The sequence below is a fragment of the Protopterus annectens genome, chromosome 4.part1, assembly GCF_019279795.1.
Source record: "Protopterus annectens isolate FY-2018-M chromosome 4.part1, PAN1.0, whole genome shotgun sequence".
Taxonomy (NCBI): domain Eukaryota; kingdom Metazoa; phylum Chordata; order Ceratodontiformes; family Protopteridae; genus Protopterus; species Protopterus annectens.
This window is the reverse complement of record NC_056734.1, coordinates 443,267,297-443,289,898: the sequence shown is the minus strand read 5'-3', so window position 1 is coordinate 443,289,898 and position 22,602 is coordinate 443,267,297. Positions and strand designations below refer to the sequence as shown.

The window sequence follows — 22,602 nt, the reverse complement described above, 5'->3', positions numbered from 1 at the left end:
ACTTAGCTCGGGCTGATTGTCCCACACACTGACATTCCACTCTTAGCTCGGGTTGATAGTCCCACACACTGGCATGGCATACTTAACTCAGGCTGGTAGTCCCACACAATGGCATGGCATACATATCTCAGGCCGATAGTCCCACACACCAGTATGGCATACTTAGCTTGGGCTGATTGCCCCACACATTGGCATGGCACACTTAGCTTGGGTTGATAATCCCACACACAGGCATAGCATACTTAGCTCAGGCTGATAGTCCCACACACTGGCATGGCAAACTTAGCCCAGGCTGATAGTCCCACACACTGGCATGGCATACTTAGCTTGGGCTGATAGTCCCACACCCTGGCAAGGCAGACGTAGCTCGGGTTGATAGTCCCACACACAGGCATGGTATACTTAACTCGGATGGATAGTCCCACACACACTGCCATGGCATTTCTAGCTTGGGCTGATAGTCTTACAAACTGGCATGGCATTCGTAGATCAGGCTGATAGTCCCACACACTGGTATGGCATACTTATCTAAGGCTGATAGTCCCACATACTAGTATGGCAAACTTAGCTCAGGCTAATACTCCCACACACTGGCATGGCATACTTAGCTCGGGCTGATTGACCCACACACTGACATTCCACTCTTAGCTCGGGTTGATAGTCCCACACACTGGCATGGCATACTTAACTCAGGCTGGTAGTCCCACACAATGGCATAGCATACTTAGCTTAGGCTGGTAGTCCCACACACTGGCATGGCATACTTAGCTTGAGATCATAGTCCCAGACCCTCTCATGGCATACTTAGCTCGGGCTGATAGTCTGACATACTGGCATAGCAAACTTAGCTCAGTCTGATAGCCCACACACTGGCATGGCAAACTTATCTCAGGCTGATAGTCCCAACACTCTGGCATGGCATACTTATCTGAGGCCGATAGTCCCACACACCAGTATGGCATACTTAGCTTGGGCTGATTGACCCACACATTGGCATGACACACTTAGCTTGGGTTGATAGTCCCACACACTGGCATAGCATACTTAGCTCAGGCTGATAGTCCCACACACTGGCATGGCAAACTTAGTACAGGCTGATAGTCCCATACACTGTCATGGTAAACTTAGCCCAGGCTGGTAGTCCCACACACTGGCATTGCATTGTTAGCTTAGGCTGCTAGTCCCACACATGGCATGGCATACTTAGCTAAGGCTGATAGTCCCACACACTGGCATGGCATACTTAGCTTGGGCTGATAGTCCCACACCCTGGCAAGGCATACGTAGCTCGGGTTGATAGTCCCACACACTGGCATGGTATACTTAACTTGGACGGATAGTCTCACACACTGCCATGGTATTTCTAGCTTGGGCTGATAGTCTCACAAACTGGCATGGCATTCGTAGCTCAGGCTGATAGTCCCACACACTGGCATGATATACTTAACTCAGGCTGGTAGTCCCACACACTGGTATGGCATACGTAGCTTGGGCTGATAGTGCTACACACTGGTGTGGCATACTTGGCTCGGGCTAATAATCCCACACACTGACATAGCATTCTTAGCTTAGGCTGATAGTCCCACACACTGACATGGCATACTTATCTCGGGCTGATAGTCCTACACACTGGCATAGCATACTTAGCTTGGGCTGATAGTCCCACACACTGGCAAGGCATACATAGCTCGGGCTGATAGTCCCACACCCTGGCATGGCATACTTAGCTCGGGCTGATACTCCTACATAATGGCATGGCATACTTAGCTTGGGCTGATAGTCCTACACACTGGTGTGGCATACTTAGCTCAGGCTGGTAGTCCCACACACTGGTATGGCATACTTATCTAAGGCTGATAGTCCCACATACTAGTATGGCAAACTTAGCTCAGGCTAATACTCCCACACACTGGCATGGCATACTTAGCTCGGGCTGATTGACCCACACACTGACATTCCACTCTTAGCTCGGGTTGATAGTCCCACACACTGGCATGGCATATTTAACTCAGGCTGGTAGTCCCACACAATGGCAGAGCATACTTAGCTTAGGCTGGTAGTCCCACACACTGGCATGGCATACTTAGCTTGGGATCATAGTCCCAGACCCTCTCATGGCATACTTAGCTCGGGCTGATAGTCTGACATACTGGCATAGCAAACTTAGCTCAGTCTGATAGCCCACACACTGGCATGGCAAACTTATCTCAGGCTGATAGTCCCAACACGCTGGCATGGCATACTTATCTGAGGCCGATAGTCCCACACACCAGTATGGCATACTTAGCTTGGGCTGATTGACCCACACATTGGCATGACACACTTAGCTTGGGTTGATAGTCCCACACACTGGCATAGCATACTTAGCTCAGGCTGATAGTCCCACACACTGGCATGGCATACTTAGCTCGGGCTGATACTCCTACATAATGGCATGGCATACTTAGCTTGGGCTGATAGTCCTACACACTGGTGTGGCATACCTGGCTCGGGCTAATAATCCCACACACTGGCATAGCATTCTTAGCTTAGGCTGATAGTCCCACACACTGACTTGGCATACTTATCTCGAGCTGATAGTCCCACACACTGGCATGGCATACTTAGCTCAGGCTGGTAGTCCCCCACACTGGCATGGCATACTTAGCTCAGGCTGGTAGTCCCACACACTGGTATGGCATACTTATCTAAGGCTGATAGTCCCACATACTAGTATGGCAAACTTAGCTCAGGCTAATACTCCCACACACTGGCATGGCATACTTAGCTCGGGCTGATTGACCCACACACTGACATTCCACTCTTAGCTCGGGTTGATAGTCCCACACACTGGCATGGCATACTTAACTCAGGCTGGTAGTCCCACACAATGGCATAGCATACTTAGCTTAGGCTGGTAGTCCCACACACTGGCATGGCATACTTAGCTTGGGATCATAGTCCCAGACCCTCTCATGGCATACTTAGCTCGGGCTGATAGTCTGACATACTGGCATAGCAAACTTAGCTCAGTCTGATAGCCCACACACTGGCATGGCAAACTTATCTCAGGCTGATAGTCCCAACACGCTGGCATGGCATACTTATCTGAGGCCGATAGTCCCACACACCAGTATGGCATACTTAGCTTGGGCTGATTGACCCACACATTGGCATGACACACTTAGCTTGGGTTGATAGTCCCACACACTGGCATAGCATACTTAGCTCAGGCTGATAGTCCCACACACTGGCATGGCAAACTTAGCCCAGGCTGATAGTCCCATACACTGTCATGGTAAGCTTAGCCCAGGCTGATAGTCCCACACACTGGCATGGCATTGTTAGCTTAGGCTGCTAGTCCCACACATGGCATGGCATACTTAGCTCAGGCTGATAGTCCCACACACTGGCATGGCATACTTAGCTTGGGCTGATAGTCCCACACCCTGGCAAGGCATACGTAGCTCGGGTTGATAGTCCCACACACTGGCATGGTATACTTAACTCGGACGGATAGTCTCACACACTGCCATGGCATTTCTAGCTTGGGCTGATAGTCTCACAAACTGGCATGGCATTCGTAGCTCAGGCTGATAGTCCCACACACAGGCATGATATACTTAACTCAGGCTGGTAGTCCCACACACTGGTATGGCATACGTAGCTTGGGCTGATAGTGCTACACACTGTTGTGGCATACTTGGCTCGGGCTAATAATCCCACACACTGACATAGCATTCTTAGCTTAGGCTGATAGTCCCACACACTGACATGGCATACTTATCTCGGGCTGATAGTCCCACACACTGGCATAGCATACTTAGCTTGGGCTGATAGTCCCAGACACTGGCAAGACATACATAGCTCGGGCTGATAGTCCCACACCCTGGCATGGCATACTTAGCTCGGGCTGATAGTCCTACACACTGGTGTGGCATACCTGGCTCGAGCTAATAATCCCACACACTGGCATAGCATTCTTAGCTTAGGCTGATAGTCCCACACACTGACATGGCATACTTATCTCGGGCTGATAGTCCCACACACTGGCATAGCATACTTAGCTTGGGCTGATAGTCCCACACACTGGCAAGACATACATAGCTCGGGCTGATAGTCCCACACCCTGGCATGGCATACTTAGCTCGGGCTGATAGTCACAGGCCCTGGCATGGCATACTTAGCTCAGGCTGATCATCCCACATACTGACTTGGCATACTTAGCTCGGGCTGATAGTCCCAGACCCTGGCTTGGCATACTTATCTCGGGCTGATAGTCACAGACCCTGCCATGGCATACTTAGCTCGGGCTGATAGTCCCAGACCCTGGCATGGCATACTTAGTTCAGGCTGATACTCCCACACACTGGCATGGCATACGCAGCTCAGACTGATTGTCCCACACACTGACATTGCACTCTTAGCTCAGGGTGATAGTCCCACATACTGGCATGGCATACTTAGCTTGGGTTGGTAGTCCCACACACTGGCATGGCATACTTAGCTCGGGCTGATAGTCCCAGACACTGGCATGGCATACTTAGCTCAGGCTGATCATCCCACACACTGGCTTGGCATACTTAGCTCAGGATGATAGTCCCAGAACCTGGCATGGCATACTTAGCTTGGTCTGGTAGTCCCACTCACTGGCTTGGCATACTTAGCTCGGGCTGATACTCCCACACACTGGCATGGCATACTTGCTCGGGCTGATAGTACCACATACTGGCATGGCATACTTAGCTGGGGCTGATAGTCCCACACACTGGCATGGCATACTTAGCTTGGGCTAGTAGTCCCATGCACTGGCTAGGCATACTTAGCTCGGGCTGATCATCCCACACACTGGCTTGGCATACTTAGCTCAGGCTGGTAGTCCCCCACACTGGCATGGCATACTTAGCTCAGGCTGGTAGTCCCACACACTGGCTTGGCATACTTAGCTCAGGCTGGTAGTCCCACACACTGGCATGGCATACTTAGCTCGGGCTGGTAGTCCCACACACTGGCATGACATACTTAGCTCGGGCTGGTAGTCCCCACACTGGCATGGCATACTTAGCTCAGGCTGGTAGTCCCACACACTGGCTTGGCATACTTAGCTCAGGCTGGAAGTCCCACACACTGGCATGGCATACTTAGCTCGGGCTGGTAGTCCCACACACTGGCAGGCATACTTAGCTTGGGCTAGTAGTCCCACACACTGGCTTGGCATACTTAACTCGGGCTGATCATCCCACACACTGGCTTGGCATACTTAGCTCAGGCTGGTAGTCCCCCACACTGGCATGGCATACTTAGCTCAGGCTGGTAGTCCCACACACTGGCTTAGCATACTTAGCTCAGGCTGGTAGTCCCACACACTGGCAAGGCATACTTAGCTCGGGCTGGTAGTCCCACACACTGGCATGGCATACTTAGCTTGGGCTGATAGTCCCAGACACTGGCATGGCATACTTACCTCAGGCTGATCATCACACACACTGGCTTGGCATACTTAGCTCAGGCTGATAGTCCCAGAACCTGGCATGGCATACTTAGCTTGGGCTGGTAGTCCCACTCACTGGCTTAGCATACTTAGCTCGGGCTGATACTCCCACACACTGGCATGACATACTTAGCTCGGGCTGATAGTACCACACACTGGCATGGCATACTTAGCTCAGGCTGATAGTCCCACACACTGGCATGGCATACTTAGCTTGGGCTAGTAGTCCCACACATGGCATGGCATACTTAGCTCAGGCTGATAGTCCCACACACTGGCATGGCATACTTAGCTTGGGCTGATAGTCCCACACCCTGGCAAGGCATACGTAGCTCGGGTTGATAGTCCCACACACTGGCATGGTATACTTAACTTGGACGGATAGTCTCACACACTGCCATGGTATTTCTAGCTTGGGCTGATAGTCTCACAAACTGGCATGGCATTCGTAGCTCAGGCTGATAGTCCCACACACTGGCATGATATACTTAACTCAGGCTGGTAGTCCCACACACTGGTATGGCATACGTAGCTTGGGCTGATAGTGCTACACACTGGTGTGGCATACTTGGCTCGGGCTAATAATCCCACACACTGACATAGCATTCTTAGCTTAGGCTGATAGTCCCACACACTGACATGGCATACTTATCTCGGGCTGATAGTCCCACACACTGGCATAGCATACTTAGCTTGGGCTGATAGTCCCACACACTGGCAAGGCATACGTAGCTCGGGCTGATAGTCCCACACCCTGGCATGGCATACTTAGCTCGGGCTGATACTCTTACATAATGGCATGGCATACTTAGCTTGGGCTGATAGTCCTACACACTGGTGTGGCATACCTGGCTCGGGCTAATAATCCCACACACTGGCATAGCATTCTTAGCTTAGGCTGATAGTCCCACACACTGACTTGGCATACTTATCTCGAGCTGATAGTCCCACACACTGGCATGGCATACTTAGCTCAGGCTGGTAGTCCCCCACACTGGCATGGCATACTTAGCTCAGGCTGGTAGTCCCACACACTGGTATGGCATACTTATCTAAGGCTGATAGTCCCACATACTAGTATGGCAAACTTAGCTCAGGCTAATACTCCCACACACTGGCATGGCATACTTAGCTCGGGCTGATTGACCCACACACTGACATTCCACTCTTAGCTCGGGTTGATAGTCCCACACACTGGCATGGCATACTTAACTCAGGCTGGTAGTCCCACACAATGGCATAGCATACTTAGCTTAGGCTGGTAGTCCCACACACTGGCATGGCATACTTAGATTGGGATCATAGTCCCAGACCCTCTCATGGCATACTTAGCTCGGGCTGATAGTCTGACATACTGGCATAGCAAACTTAGCTCAGTCTGATAGCCCACACACTGGCATGGCAAACTTATCTCAGGCTGATAGTCCCAACACGCTGGCATGGCATACTTATCTGAGGCCGATAGTCCCACACACCAGTATGGCATACTTAGCTTGGGCTGATTGACCCACACATTGGCATGACACACTTAGCTTGGGTTGATAGTCCCACACACTGGCATAGCATACTTAGCTCAGGCTGATAGTCCCACACACTGGCATGGCATACTTAGCTCGGGCTGATACTCCTACATAATGGCATGGCATACTTAGCTTGGGCTGATAGTCCTACACACTGGTGTGGCATACCTGGCTCGGGCTAATAATCCCACACACTGGCATAGCATTCTTAGCTTAGGCTGATAGTCCCACACACTGACTTGGCATACTTATCTCGAGCTGATAGTCCCACACACTGGCATGGCATACTTAGCTCAGGCTGGTAGTCCCCACACTGGCATGGCATACTTAGCTCAGGCTGGTAGTCCCACACACTGGTATGGCATACTTATCTAAGGCTGATAGTCCCACATACTAGTATGGCAAACTTAGCTCAGGCTAATACTCCCACACACTGGCATGGCATACTTAGCTCGGGCTGATTGACCCACACACTGACATTCCACTCTTAGCTCGGGTTGATAGTCCCACACACTGGCATGGCATACTTAACTCAGGCTGGTAGTCCCACACAATGGCATAGCATACTTAGCTTAGGCTGGTAGTGCCACACACTGGCATGGCATACTTAGCTTGGGATCATAGTCCCAGACCCTCTCATGGCATACTTAGGTCGGGCTGATAGTCTGACATACTGGCATAGCAAACTTAGCTCAGTCTGATAGCCCACACACTGGCATGGCAAACTTATCTCAGGCTGATAGTCCCAACACGCTGGCATGGCATACTTATCTGAGGCCGATAGTCCCACACACCAGTATGGCATACTTAGCTTGGGCTGATTGACCCACACATTGGCATGACACACTTAGCTTGGGTTGATAGTCCCACACACTGGCATAGCATACTTAGCTCAGGCTGATAGTCCCACACACTGGCATGGCAAACTTAGCCCAGGCTGATAGTCCCATACACTGTCATGGTAAGCTTAGCCCAGGCTGATAGTCCCACACACTGGCATGGCATTGTTAGCTTAGGCTGCTAGTCCCACACATGGCATGGCATACTTAGCTCAGGCTGATAGTCCCACACACTGGCATGGCATACTTAGCTTGGGCTGATAGTCCCACACCCTGGCAAGGCATACATAGCTCGGGTTGATAGTCCCACACACTGGCATGGTATACTTAACTCGGACGGATAGTCTCACACACTGCCATGGCATTTCTAGCTTGGGTTGATAGTCTCACAAACTGGCATGGCATTCGTAGCTCAGGCTTATAGTCCCACACACTGGCATGATATACTTAACTCAGGCTGGTAGTCCCACACACTGGTATGGCATACGTAGCTTGGGCTGATAGTGCTACACACTGGTGTGGCATACTTGGCTCGGGCTAATAATCCCACACACTGACATAGCATTCTTAGCTTAGGCTGATAGTCCCACACACTGACATGGCATACTTATCTCGGGCTGATAGTCCCACACACTGGCATAGCATACTTAGCTTGGGCTGATAGTCCCAGACACTGGCAAGACATACATAGCTCGGGCTGATAGTCCCACACCCTGGCATGGCATACTTAGCTCGGGCTGATAGTCCTACACACTGGTGTGGCATACCTGGCTCGGGCTAATAATCCCACACACTGGCATAGCATTCTTAGCTTAGGCTGATAGTCCCACACACTGACATGGCATACTTATCTCGGGCTGATAGTCCCACACACTGGCATAGCATACTTAGCTTGGGCTGATAGTCCCACACACTGGCAAGACATACATAGCTCGGGCTGATAGTCCCACACCCTGGCATGGCATACTTAGCTCGGGCTGATAGTCACAGGCCCTGGCATGGCATACTTAGCTCAGGCTGATCATCCCACATACTGACTTGGCATAATTAGCTCGGGCTGATAGTCCCAGACCCTGGCTTGGCATACTTATCTCGGGCTGATAGTCACAGACCCTGCCATGGCATACTTAGCTCGAGCTGATAGTCCCAGACCCTGGCATGGCATACTTAGTTCAGGCTGATACTCCCACACACTGGCATGGCATACGTAGCTCAGACAGATTGTCCCACACACTGACATTGCACTCTTAGCTCAGGGTGATAGTCCCACATACTGGCATGGCATACTTAGCTTGGGCTGGTAGTCCCACACACTGGCATGGCATACTTAGCTCGGGCTGATAGTCCCACACACTGGCATGGCATACTTAGCTCAGGCTGATCATCCCACACACTGGCTTGGCATACTTAGCTCAGGATGATAGTCCCAGAACCTGGCATGGCATACTTAGCTTGGTCTGGTAGTCCCACTCACTGGCTTGGCATACTTAGCTCGGGCTGATACTCCCACACACTGGCATGGCATACTTAGCTCGGGCTGATAGTACAACATACTGGCATGGCATACTTAGCTGGGGCTGATAGTCCCACACACTGGCATGGCATACTTAGCTTGGGCTAGTAGTCCCACGCACTGGCTAGGCATACTTAGCTCGGGCTGATCATCCCACACACTGGCTTGGCATACTTAGCTCAGGCTGGTAGTCCCCCACACTGGCATGGCATACTTAGCTCAGGCTGGTAGTCCCACACACTGGCTTGGCATACTTAGCTCAGGCTGGTAGTCCCACACACTGGCATGGCATACTTAGCTCGGGCTGGTAGTCCCACACACTGGCATGACATACTTAGCTCGGGCTGCTAGTCCCCACACTGGCATGGCATACTTAGCTCAGGCTGGTAGTCCCACACACTGGCTTGGCATACTTAGCTCAGGCTGGAAGTCCCACACACTGGCATGGCATACTTAGCTCGGGCTGGTAGTCCCACACACTGGCATGGCATACTTAGCTTGGGCTAGTAGTCCCACACACTGGCTTGGCATACTTAACTCGGGCTGATCATCCCACACACTGGCTTGGCATACTTAGCTCAGGCTGGTAGTCCCCCACACTGGCATGGCATACTTAGCTCAGGCTGGTAGTCCCACACACTGGCTTAGCATACTTAGCTCAGGCTGGTAGTCCCACACACTGGCAAGGCATACTTAGCTCGGGCTGGTAGTCCCACACACTGGCATGGCATACTTAGCTTGGGCTGATAGTCCCAGACACTGGCATGGCATACTTACCTCAGGCTGATCATCCCACACACTGGCTTGGCATACTTAGCTCAGGCTGATAGTCCCAGAACCTGGCATGGCATACTTAGCTTGGGCTGGTAGTCCCACTCACTGGCTTAGCATACTTAGCTCGGGCTGATACTCCCACACACTGGCATGACATACTTAGCTCGGGCTGATAGTACCACACACTGGCATGGCATACTTAGCTCAGGCTGATAGTCCCACACACTGGCATGGCATACTTAGCTTGGGCTAGTAGTCCCACACATGGCATGGCATACTTAGCTCAGGCTGATAGTCCCACACACTGGCATGGCATACTTAGCTTGGGCTGATGGTCCCACACCCTGGCAAGGCATACGTAGCTCGGGTTGATAGTCCCACACACTGGCATGATATACTTAACTTGGACTGATAGTCTCACACACTGCCATGGTATTTCTAGCTTGGGCTGATAGTCTCACAAACTGGCATGGCATTCGTAGCTCAGGCTGATAGTCCCACACACTGGCATGATATACTTAACTCAGGCTGGTAGTCCCACATACTGGTATGGCATACGTAGCTTGGGCTGATAGTGCTACACACTGGTGTGGCATACTTGGCTCGGGCTAATAATCCCACACACTGACATAGCATTCTTAGCTTAGGCTGATAGTCCCACACACTGACATGCCATACTTATCTCGGGCTGATAGTCCCACACACTGGCATAGCATATCTAGCTTGGGCTGATAGTCCCACACACTGGCATGGCATTCGTAGCTCGGGCTGATAGTCCCACACCCTGGCATGGCATACTTAGCTCGGGCTGATACTCTTACATAATGGCATGGCATACTTAGCTTGGGCTGATAGTCCTACACACTGGTGTGGCATACCTGGCTCGGGCTAATAATCCCACACACTGGCATAGCATTCTTAGCTTAGGCTGATAGTCCCACACACTGACTTGGCATACTTATCTCGAGCTGATAGTCCCACACACTGGCATGGCATACTTAGCTCAGGCTGGTAGTCCCCCACACTGGCATGGCATACTTAGCTCAGGCTGGTAGTCCCACACACTGGTATGGCATACTTATCTAAGGCTGATAGTCCCACATACTAGTATGGCAAACTTAGCTCAGGCTAATACTCCCACACACTGGCATGGCATACTTAGCTCGGGCTGATTGACCCACACACTGACATTCCACTCTTAGCTCGGGTTGATAGTCCCACACACTGGCATGGCATACTTAACTCAGGCTGGTAGTCCCACACAATGGCATAGCATACTTAGCTTAGGCTGGTAGTCCCACACACTGGCATGGCATACTTAGATTGGGATCATAGTCCCAGACCCTCTCATGGCATACTTAGCTCGGGCTGATAGTCTGACATACTGGCATAGCAAACTTAGCTCAGTCTGATAGCCCACACACTGGCATGGCAAACTTATCTCAGGCTGATAGTCCCAACACGCTGGCATGGCATACTTATCTGAGGCCGATAGTCCCACACACCAGTATGGCATACTTAGCTTGGGCTGATTGACCCACACATTGGCATGACACACTTAGCTTGGGTTGATAGTCCCACACACTGGCATAGCATACTTAGCTCAGGCTGATAGTCCCACACACTGGCATGGCATACTTAGCTCGGGCTGATACTCCTACATAATGGCATGGCATACTTAGCTTGGGCTGATAGTCCTACACACTGGTGTGGCATACCTGGCTCGGGCTAATAATCCCACACACTGGCATAGCATTCTTAGCTTAGGCTGATAGTCCCACACACTGACTTGGCATACTTATCTCGAGCTGATAGTCCCACACACTGGCATGGCATACTTAGCTCAGGCTGGTAGTCCCCCACACTGGCATGGCATACTTAGCTCAGGCTGGTAGTCCCACACACTGGTATGGCATACTTATCTAAGGCTGATAGTCCCACATACTAGTATGGCAAACTTAGCTCAGGCTAATACTCCCACACACTGGCATGGCATACTTAGCTCGGGCTGATTGACCCACACACTGACATTCCACTCTTAGCTCGGGTTGATAGTCCCACACACTGGCATGGCATACTTAACTCAGGCTGGTAGTCCCACACAATGGCATAGCATACTTAGCTTAGGCTGGTAGTCCCACACACTGGCATGGCATACTTAGCTTGGGATCATAGTCCCAGACCCTCTCATGGCATACTTAGGTCGGGCTGATAGTCTGACATACTGGCATAGCAAACTTAGCTCAGTCTGATAGCCCACACACTGGCATGGCAAACTTATCTCAGGCTGATAGTCCCAACACGCTGGCATGGCATACTTATCTGAGGCCGATAGTCCCACACACCAGTATGGCATACTTAGCTTGGGCTGATTGACCCACACATTGGCATGACACACTTAGCTTGGGTTGATAGTCCCACACACTGGCATAGCATACTTAGCTCAGGCTGATAGTCCCACACACTGGCATGGCAAACTTAGCCCAGGCTGATAGTCCCATACACTGGCATGGCATACTTAGCCCAGGCTGATAGTCCCACACACTGGCATGGCATTGTTAGCTTAGGCTGCTAGTCCCACACATGGCATGGCATACTTAGCTCAGGCTGATAGTCCCACACACTGGCATGGCATACTTAGCTTGGGCTGATAGTCCCACACCCTGGCAAGGCATACATAGCTCGGGTTGATAGTCCCACACACTGGCATGGTATACTTAACTCGGACGGATAGTCTCACACACTGCCATGGCATTTCTAGCTTGGGTTGATAGTCCTCACAAACTGGCATGGCATTCGTAGCTCAGGCTTATAGTCCCACACACTGGCATGATATACTTAACTCAGGCTGGTAGTCCCACACACTGGTATGGCATACTTAGCTTGGGCTGATAGTCCTACACACTGGTGTGGCATACCTGGCTCGGGCTAATAATCCCACACACTGACATAGCATTCTTAGCTTAGGCTGATAGTCCCACACACTGACATGGCATACTTATCTCGGGCTGATAGTCCCACACACTGGCATAGCATACTTAGCTTGGGCTGATAGTCCCAGACACTGGCAAGACATACATAGCTCGGGCTGATAGTCCCACACCCTGGCATGGCATACTTAGCTCGGGCTGATAGTCCTACACACTGGTGTGGCATACCTGGCTCGGGCTAATAATCCCACACACTGGCATAGCATTCTTAGCTTAGGCTGATAGTCCCACACACTGACATGGCATACTTATCTCGGGCTGATAGTCCCACACACTGGCATAGCATACTTAGCTTGGGCTGATAGTCCCACACACTGGCAAGACATACATAGCTCGGGCTGATAGTCCCACACCCTGGCATGGCATACTTAGCTCGGGCTGATAGTCACAGGCCCTGGCATGGCATACTTAGCTCAGGCTGATCATCCCACATACTGACTTGGCATACTTAGCTCAGGCTGATAGTCCCAGACCCTGGCTTGGCATACTTATCTCGGGCTGATAGTCACAGACCCTGCCATGGCATACTTAGCTCGAGCTGATAGTCCCAGACCCTGGCATGGCATACTTAGTTCAGGCTGATACTCCCACACACTGGCATGGCATACGTAGCTCAGACAGATTGTCCCACACACTGACATTGCACTCTTAGCTCAGGGTGATAGTCCCACATACTGGCATGGCATACTTAGCTTGGGCTGGTAGTCCCACACACTGGCATGGCATACTTAGCTCGGGCTGATAGTCCCAGACACTGGCATGGCATACTTAGCTCAGGCTGATTATCCCACACACTGGCTTGGCATACTTAGCTCAAGATGATAGTCCCAGAACCTGGCATGGCATACGTAGCTTGGTCTGGTAGTCCCACTCACTGGCTTGGCATACTTAGCTCGGGCTGATACTCCCACACACTGGCATGGCATACTTAGCTCGGGCTGGTAGTCCCACACACTGGCAAGGCATACTTAGCTCGGGCTGGTAGTCCCACACACTGGCATGGCATACTTAGCATGGGCTGATAGTCCCAGACACTGGCATGGCATACTTACCTCAGGCTGATCATCCCACACACTGGCTTGGCATACTTAGCTCAGGCTGATAGTCCCAGAACCTGGCATGGCATACTTAGCTTGGGCTGGTAGTCCCACTCACTGGCTTGGCATACTTAGCTCGGGCTGATACTCCCACACACTGGCATGACATACTTAGCTCGGGCTGATAGTACCACACACTGGCATGGCATACTTAGCTCAGGCTGATAGTCCCACACACTGGCATGGCATACTTAGCTTGGGCTAGTAGTCCCACACACTGGCTTGGCATACTTAGCTTGGGCTGATCATCCCACACACTGGCTTGGCATACTTAGCTCAGGCTGGTAGCGCCCACACTGACATGGCATACTTAGCTCAGGCTGGTAGTCCCACACACTGGCTTGGCATACTTAGCTCAGGCTGGTAGTCCCACACACTGGCATGGCATACTTAGCTCGGATTGGTAGTCCCACACACTGGCATGGCATACTTAGCTCGGGCTGGTAGTCCCACACACTGGCATTGCATACTTAGCTCTGGCTGGTAGTCCCACACACTGGCATGGCATACTTAGCTCGGGCTGATAGTCCCAGACCCTGGCATGGCATACTTAGCTCAGGCTGATCATCCCACACACTGGCTTGGCATACTTAGCTCGGGCTGATAGTCCCACACACTGGCATGGCATACTTAGCTCGGGCTAATAGTCCCAGACCCTGGCATGGCATACGTAGCTCGGGCTGATAGTCCCACACACTGGCATGGCATGCTTAGTTCGGGCTGATCATCCCACACACTGGCTTGGTATACTTAGCTCGGGCTGATACTCCCACACACTGGCATGGCATACTTAGCTTAGGCTGGTAGTCCCATACACTGGCATGGCATACTTAGCTCGTGCTGGTAGTCCCACTCATTGGCATGGCATACGTAGTTCGGGCTGATAGTCCCAGACCCAGGCATGGCATACTTAGCTCGGGCTGATCATCCCATACACACTGGCTTGGCACACTTAGCTCAGGCTGATAGTCCCACACACTGGCATGGTATACTTAGCTCGGGCTGGTAGTCCCACACACTGGCATTGCATACTTAGCTGGGGCTGATACTCCCACACACTGGCATGGCATACTTAGCTCGGGCTGGTAGTCCCACACACTGGCTTGGCATACTTAGCTCGGGCTGATCATCCCACACATTGGCTTGGCATACTTAGCTCGGGCTGATCATCCTACACACTGGCTTGTTATACTTAGCTCGGGCTGGTAGTCCCACACACTAGTATGGCATATCTGAAGAAGCGTGCTAGAGGCATGCGAAAGCGCTCATTTCTGTTATCGTTTTGAATAAAAGAAACTTTGGAAATATTTTGTGTTCTCGTGGTGTGTCCTGCCAGGTTGGTTTTTGAGACACTAGTATGGCATACTTAGCTCAGGCTGGTAGTCCCACACACTGGCTTGGCATACTTAGCTCAGGCTGGAAGTCCCACACACTGACCTGGCATACTTAGCTCGGGCTGGTAGTCCCACACACTGGCATGGCATACTTAGCTTGGGCTAGTAGTCCCACACACTGGCTTGGCATACTTAACTCGGGCTGATCATCCCACACACTGGCTTGGCATACTTAGCTCAGGCTGGTAGTCCCCCACACTGGCATGGCATACTTAGCTCAGGCTGGTAGTCCCACACACTGGCTTGGCATACTTAGCTCAGGCTGGTAGTCCCACACACTGGCAAGGCATACTTAGCTCGGGCTGGTATTCCCACACACTGGCATGGCATACTTAGCTTGGGCTGATAGTCCCAGACACTGGCATGGCATACTTACCTCAGGCTGATCATCCCACACACTGGCTTGGCATACTTAGCTCAGGCTGATAGTCCCAGAACCTGGCATGGCATACTTAGCTTGGGCTGGTAGTCCCACTCACTGGCTTGGCATACTTAGCTCGGGCTGATACTCCCACACACTGGCATGACATACTTAGCTCGGGCTGATAGTACCACACACTGGCATGGCATACTTAGCTCAGGATGATAGTCCCACACACTGGCATGGCATACTTAGCTTGGGCTAGTAGTCCCACACACTGGCTTGGCATACTTAGCTCGGGCTGATCATCCCACACACTGGCTTGGCATACTTAGCTCAGGCTGGTAGCGCCCACACTGACATGGCATACTTAGCTCAGGCTGGTAGTCCCACACACTGGCTTGGCATACTTAGCTCAGGCTGGTAGTCCCACACACTGGCATGGCATACTTAGCTCGGATTGGTAGTCTCACACACTGGCATGGCATACTTAGCTCGGGCTGGTAGTCCCACACACTGGCATTGCATACTTAGCTCTGGCTGGTAGTCCCACACACTGGCATGGCATACTTAGCTCGGGCTGATAGTCCCAGACCCTGGCATGGCATACTTAGCTCAGGCTGATCATCCCACACACTGGCTTGGCATACTTAGCTCGGGCTGATAGTCCCACACACTGGCATGGCATACTTAGCTTGGGCTAATAGTCCCAGACCCTGGCATGGCATACGTAGCTCGGGCTGATAGTCCCACACACTGGCATGGCATGCTTAGTTCGGGCTGATCATCCCACACACTGGCTTGGTATACTTAGCTTGGGCTGATACTCCCACACACTGGCATGGCATACTTAGCTTAGGCTGGTAGTCCCATACACTGGCATGGCATACTTAGCTCGTGCTGGTAGTCCCACTCATTGGCATGGCATACGTAGTTCGGGCTGATAGTCCCAAACCCAGGCATGGCATACTTAGCTCGGGCTGATCATCCCATACACACTGGCTTGGCACACTTAGCTCAGGCTGATAGTCCCACACACTGGCATGGTATACTTAGCTCGGGCTGGTAGTCCCACACACTGGCATTGCATACTTAGCTGGGGCTGATACTCCCACACACTGGCATGGCATTCTTAGCTCGGGCTGGTAGTCTCACACACTGGCTTGGCATACCTAGCTCGGGCTGATCATCCCACACATTGGCTTGGCATACTTAGCTCGGGCTGATCATCCTACACACTGGCTTGTTATACTTAGCTTGGGCTGGTAGTCCCACACACTAGTATGGCATACTTAGCTCAGGCTGGTAGTCCCACACACTGGCTTGGCATACTTAGCTCAGGCTGGTAGTCCCACACACTGGCATGGCATACTTAGTTCAGGCTGATAGTCCCACACACTGGCATGGCATACTTAGGCCAGGCTGGTAGTCCCACACACTGGCATGGCATACTTAGCTCGGGCTGGTAGTCCCACACACTGGCATGGCATACTTAGCTCGGGCTGGTAGTCCCACACACTGGCATGGCATACGTTGCTCGGGCTGATAGTCCCAGACCCAGGCATGGCATACTTAGCTCGGGCTGATCATCCCACACACACTGGCTTGGCACACTTAGCTCAGGCTGATAGTCCCACACACTGGCATGGCATACTTAGCTCAGGCTGGTAGTCCCATACAGTGGCATGGCATACTTAACTCGAGCTGGTAGTCCCACACACTGACATGGCATACTTAGCTCAGACTGGTAGTCCCAGACCCTGGCATGGCATACTTAGCTTGGGCTGATAGTCGCAGACCCTAGCATGGCATACTTAGCTCAGGCTGATACTCCCACACACTGGCATAGCATACTTAGCTCGGACTGATTGTCCCCCAGACTGACATTGCACTCTTAGCTCAGGGTGATATTCCCACATACTGGCATGGCATACTTAGCTCAGGCTAGTAGTCTCACACACTGGCATGGCATTCTTAGCTCGCCCTGGTAGTCCCAGACCCTGCCATGACATACTTAGCTTGGTCTGATAGTCCCTGACCCTAGCATGGCATACTTAGCTCAGGCTGATACTCCCACACACTGGCGTGGCATACTTAGCTCAGACTGATTGTCCCACACACTGACATTGCACTCTTAGCTCAGGGTGATATTCCCACACACTGGCATGGCATACTTAGCTCTGGCTGATCATCCCACAAACTGGCTTGGCATACTTAGCTCGGGCTGATAGTCCCATACACTGGCATGGCATACTTAGCTCGGGCTGGTAGTCCTAAACACTGTCTTGCCATACTTAGCTTGGGCTGATAGTCCCACACACTGGCATGGCATACTTAGCTCGGGCTGGTAGTCCCACACACTGGCTTAGCATACTTAGCTCTGGCTGATCATCCCACACACTGGCTTGGCATACTCAGCTCAGGCTGGTAGTCCACACACTGGCATGGCATAATTAGCTTGGGCTGGTAGTCCCACACACTGGCATGGTATACTTAGCTCGGGCTGATATTCCCACACACTGGCATGGCATACTTAGCTCGGGCTGGTAGTCCCACAGACTGACATGACATACTTAGCTCAGGCTGATAGTCCCAGACCCTGGCATGGCATACTTAGCTTGGGCTGATAGTCCCAGACCCTGGCATGGCATACTTAGCTTGAGCTGATAGTCCCAGACCCTGGCATGGCATACTTAGCTCGGGCTGATGGTCCCAGACCCTGGCATGGCATATTTAGCTTGGGCTGATAGTCCCAGACCCTGGCATGGCATACTTAGCTCAGGCTGATAGTCCCAGACCCTGGCATGGCATACTTAGCTCGGGCTGGTAGTCCCAGACCCTGGCATGGCATACTTAGCTCGGGCTGGTAGTCCCAGACCCTGGCATGGCATACTTAGCTCGGGCTGATAGTCCCAGACCCTGGCATGGCATACTTAGCTCGGTTGTGTAGAAGAATGAAGCCCTAACTATAATCTAGCTGATCTGTATCCATTTAGCAACCCAGGCAGTGGCTGAACATGCCTGGCAAGGTGAGGAATGTAGAGGCAATATCTGCTCACTTCTCATAGAGGTAGAGGAATGTCATATATGTCTACAGACTTATTTGTGATGTCAAAATTGTCATAATACCATTAGTACACTAAAACATAACCTCTACCAATATTTTGTAAAGAGTAGTATGTGAATGCAAAAGTATGCATGTGTCATTACTCTTAAATATATTTCTTTGAAAATGTAATCTATTAAAATAATGCATACCTTGAGACAGTTTTAAAAAAAATACTTAAGTCTGTTTCTTGATTGCCTTAACATTTTTAATTTACTGTGATTTTCAGCAGTACAAGTCAGTTTTATGTAATAAATGAATTTTTACATTTTCCATAACTTCACTTGTCTGCAATTAATAAAAATAGCAAAGAACATATTCTGTTTCTCTTTTCTTCTAATACTTAAAATACTGTTATGATGTGTAATAGACAGTTATTTATTTGTTTTAAAGACTTCTTTTTATGATGTAGAATTTTTTTTTAACAGAATTGATTGTTAGCAGCCTGAGTACTAGAGAATTTCAACAAAGTTAAGTCTAAGAGAGGCTATGGTCAGCAAAGCTGGCTCCGCATAAAAACTGGAGATGCTTTGTATATAAAATCTTGTTTTAATGCTGCACACTTAAGTAACATTTGCTTTTTTTGTTTTCTTTCATGAAGCCAGCCACACGTTCCCTTATGTGAAGAAAAGAATTGAGGTTGTTAATCAGACAAGCACAGAACTAAACCCCATTGAAGTGGCCATTGATGAAATGTCTAAAAAGGTTTCTGAATTAAATGAGCTTTGCACGGTGGATGAAGTTGACATGATCAGGCTGCAGCTGAAACTTCATGGAAGTGTCAGTACCAAGGTAACAGTTAACATCGAGGATTTAGTTTCTTTACTTTAATTTTCTCCTGCAGGCTAAGGTTCCTAGCGACTAAAAAGACAGGGCAAGGTGAGCTGTGTTGCAAGGCAGTTATCTCTCTCTCAATCTATCCATTTGAAACTTCAATTTTTTATAATGTCAAAGCAGATTCTGCTGTATCTCAGGTTTATCTTACAATTGTTGTCTATACTGTCTGTTATTAGCCGCAGTATAATTTGCAGGATGCAATATAAATGAAATTTCCAGCCTCTTTAATTGTTGCTGCCGAAAAGATAAACAATAAACGGTTAGTTTTTTTATTTATTCTCAATTGTGTTCGTACGTCTCCACTTGTTTAATTTTAAATAGCTAATTCATGTTTGTGGATTGTAAGTCCAGCATTCTGATATGTTTCAGTAATGATATCTGCAGGCTGCCTTGTATACAGTGGAGAAAATATTCAGAAATTTAAATCAGCAGTCTTTTATTAGCAAAGAGTGTCAGCAGGTTAGATGAGGAAAGTAAATAAGAGTACAAGGGCATATGCTTTAATTAACACATTCTCCAAAAGAGATCCTATCAGAAGGTGAAACAATGGCTATAGCTGTGGTGAGGAATAGCTAAGGACCAGTGAATTGGAAAACTTTATGGTACATCAGTTGTCATCTGAAAGGTGGATGAAGTATGTTAGTCGTTTAGATTTCTGCAAGATTACCTACAGATAGGATAGCAAAGAAGTAATCCTTTTATTATTATTACATGAATGGCAGTACCTTTACAAGCTTGAACTTTGGGACCAGCTTATTGAGGTCATTCTAAAAAACCCACAAGATCATTGTGTTTGGCTGAGCATAGTATATGGGAAAATTACAGCTGCTTAACCTTAGATAATATTCTCAGGCCATTAAAACATATAAGCAGAGAGCTAAATATACATGCAATTGGGCTAGCCTGTTGGTGCACTGGTTGTGAATTTCAGTCTGTGATATTGTTGATGTTGTTGTTTGTCTTTCGGCTTTTTCCCGGTAAGGGGTCGCCACAGCGGAACTCTGGTCCACTAATGATTGGCAGTAGATTTTTATGAAATGCCGAGGTGCCAGCTCGACACCCAACCTTCAACGAAGGCACGCCCATTTACGCACGCATGTCTTTCGAACGCTACCCAACCGCGGGTACGACATGCATACTCCACACAGAAGGCACTCCCAAGCCAAGCTGAGAATCGAGCAGGAGAGCCTCTTGCTGTGAGGTAACAATGCTACCGCCGTACCAGTGTGGCTACAGTCTGTAATATCGTTGATATGAGTTAAATAACAGACATGGACCCAGTGGTGGAATGACAGATGACATAGACTCACTGGTGGAATGACAGACATGGCCCCACTGGTGGAATGATGGGGATAGCAGGAACGAGCCACCCAATAATGACTCCATTCCACAGGCAGCATAAGGGACAGCATCAGTGCATTATTGCCCTTGTAAGGGGCAAGAGTTATACTGTACTGCTGACCTTGCCAATCTTTTTGAATGCATGCATCAATACGTATAGAAGAGGTGGGGTAAATATTTTATCACTGCATGCTTCACCTTTCTGTTGAAAAAAAAAAACATGTTGCTTACAAGCTGGTATTGTACTTTGAATTCTGGTTTTCCTTCTTTTCAGTCAGGCCTGACTGTTGTGTTCAACTGGTTGTTTGGATTCTGTATGTGGAGGCCACCCTCAAGAGTTATGAAGCAGAGGTGGGCACTGAAGTTACTAATAGCCAGAAAGTTGCAGGCCACAAAAAGCATGACAAACAGCTACCTAAATCAACACGGTGATGTAAAACACACACAATGAACTTGGATTTAAAAAGGAGAATGACCTACTGTCAAAGATATGAAGAATACTATGTCAGTACATAAAAAAATATTAATTCTGCCACTGTGACATAGAGGAATAAAGCCCTGGCTGCAAAACAGATGGCCTAAGAGTAGTGGCGGAGGTGCTGGAAAAACCAGACAACTGGGTCTTTCTAGTTCTAAAAAAAGAAAAGATAGGGGCATGTGCTGAGCAATTGTAACTTAGAAAAAGTAGTCACATAATAATCCATTATTCTTTATATGGAATTCAAAGTATTTTGCATCCAGGCATAGCCATCTGGCCAAAATGGGAGTCTGTTTTCGTTTGATACACATTCAAGGCAACTTTGGATTTGCTGTTTGGAAATTATTTCATTTTGGCCCAGAAGTTTAGAATTTCCAGGTCATCACTTTTTCTTTTAGCTTCTTCCAAGCATTTATGTATCTTGACAAAGTACTTCAGCATTACTGCAGTTTCTAATAGCAGGGAGAATCTGTGTCTTTCCTTGAGAGAATGGCTGACTGACTTACAGCAGCTCCATAACAGAACCTTTGTGCTCTATATGAAGGCATCATTTTGGCACTCTCTTCTCCTGGGAATTTTGGTGAACTACCAGGTATCTAATCCACTGTTACCTTCAGATGTTCCGTTCCTTAAGATGACCCTTAATACCACAAGGAGCAAGGTATTCCTATCTTCAGAAAAGATTACATTGCTTGTAGCTATGCCAGACGCATTCACTTCCAACCAGATGATTTCAACGTGTTCATTTCTGAAAGCCCTAGGGCTTATAGTAGCAACTATGACTACCAAATAGCATGCCATATGTTCTCATGCATTTTTTTTCATTATTTTTGAAATGTTTTCCATTCTGCTGCATTCTTTTTTTTTTCTTCTGTTTTTTTC

At 49.5% G+C, this 22,602-nt stretch overlaps 1 protein-coding gene across 7 annotated transcripts in view; it reads left to right on the top strand.

Moving 5' to 3' along the window:
* Positions 1 to 22,602, top strand: part of DOCK10 (dedicator of cytokinesis 10) — a 2,344,342-nt gene that overhangs the window by 2,280,957 nt on the left and 40,783 nt on the right. For all 7 annotated transcript variants that reach the window (XM_044070265.1, XM_044070268.1, XM_044070269.1 and 4 more), the window contains one exon: positions 19,666 to 19,856. In XM_044070265.1, coding sequence (XP_043926200.1) covers positions 19,666 to 19,856 — 191 coding nt within the window. The remainder of the gene's footprint in view (positions 1 to 19,665; positions 19,857 to 22,602) is intronic.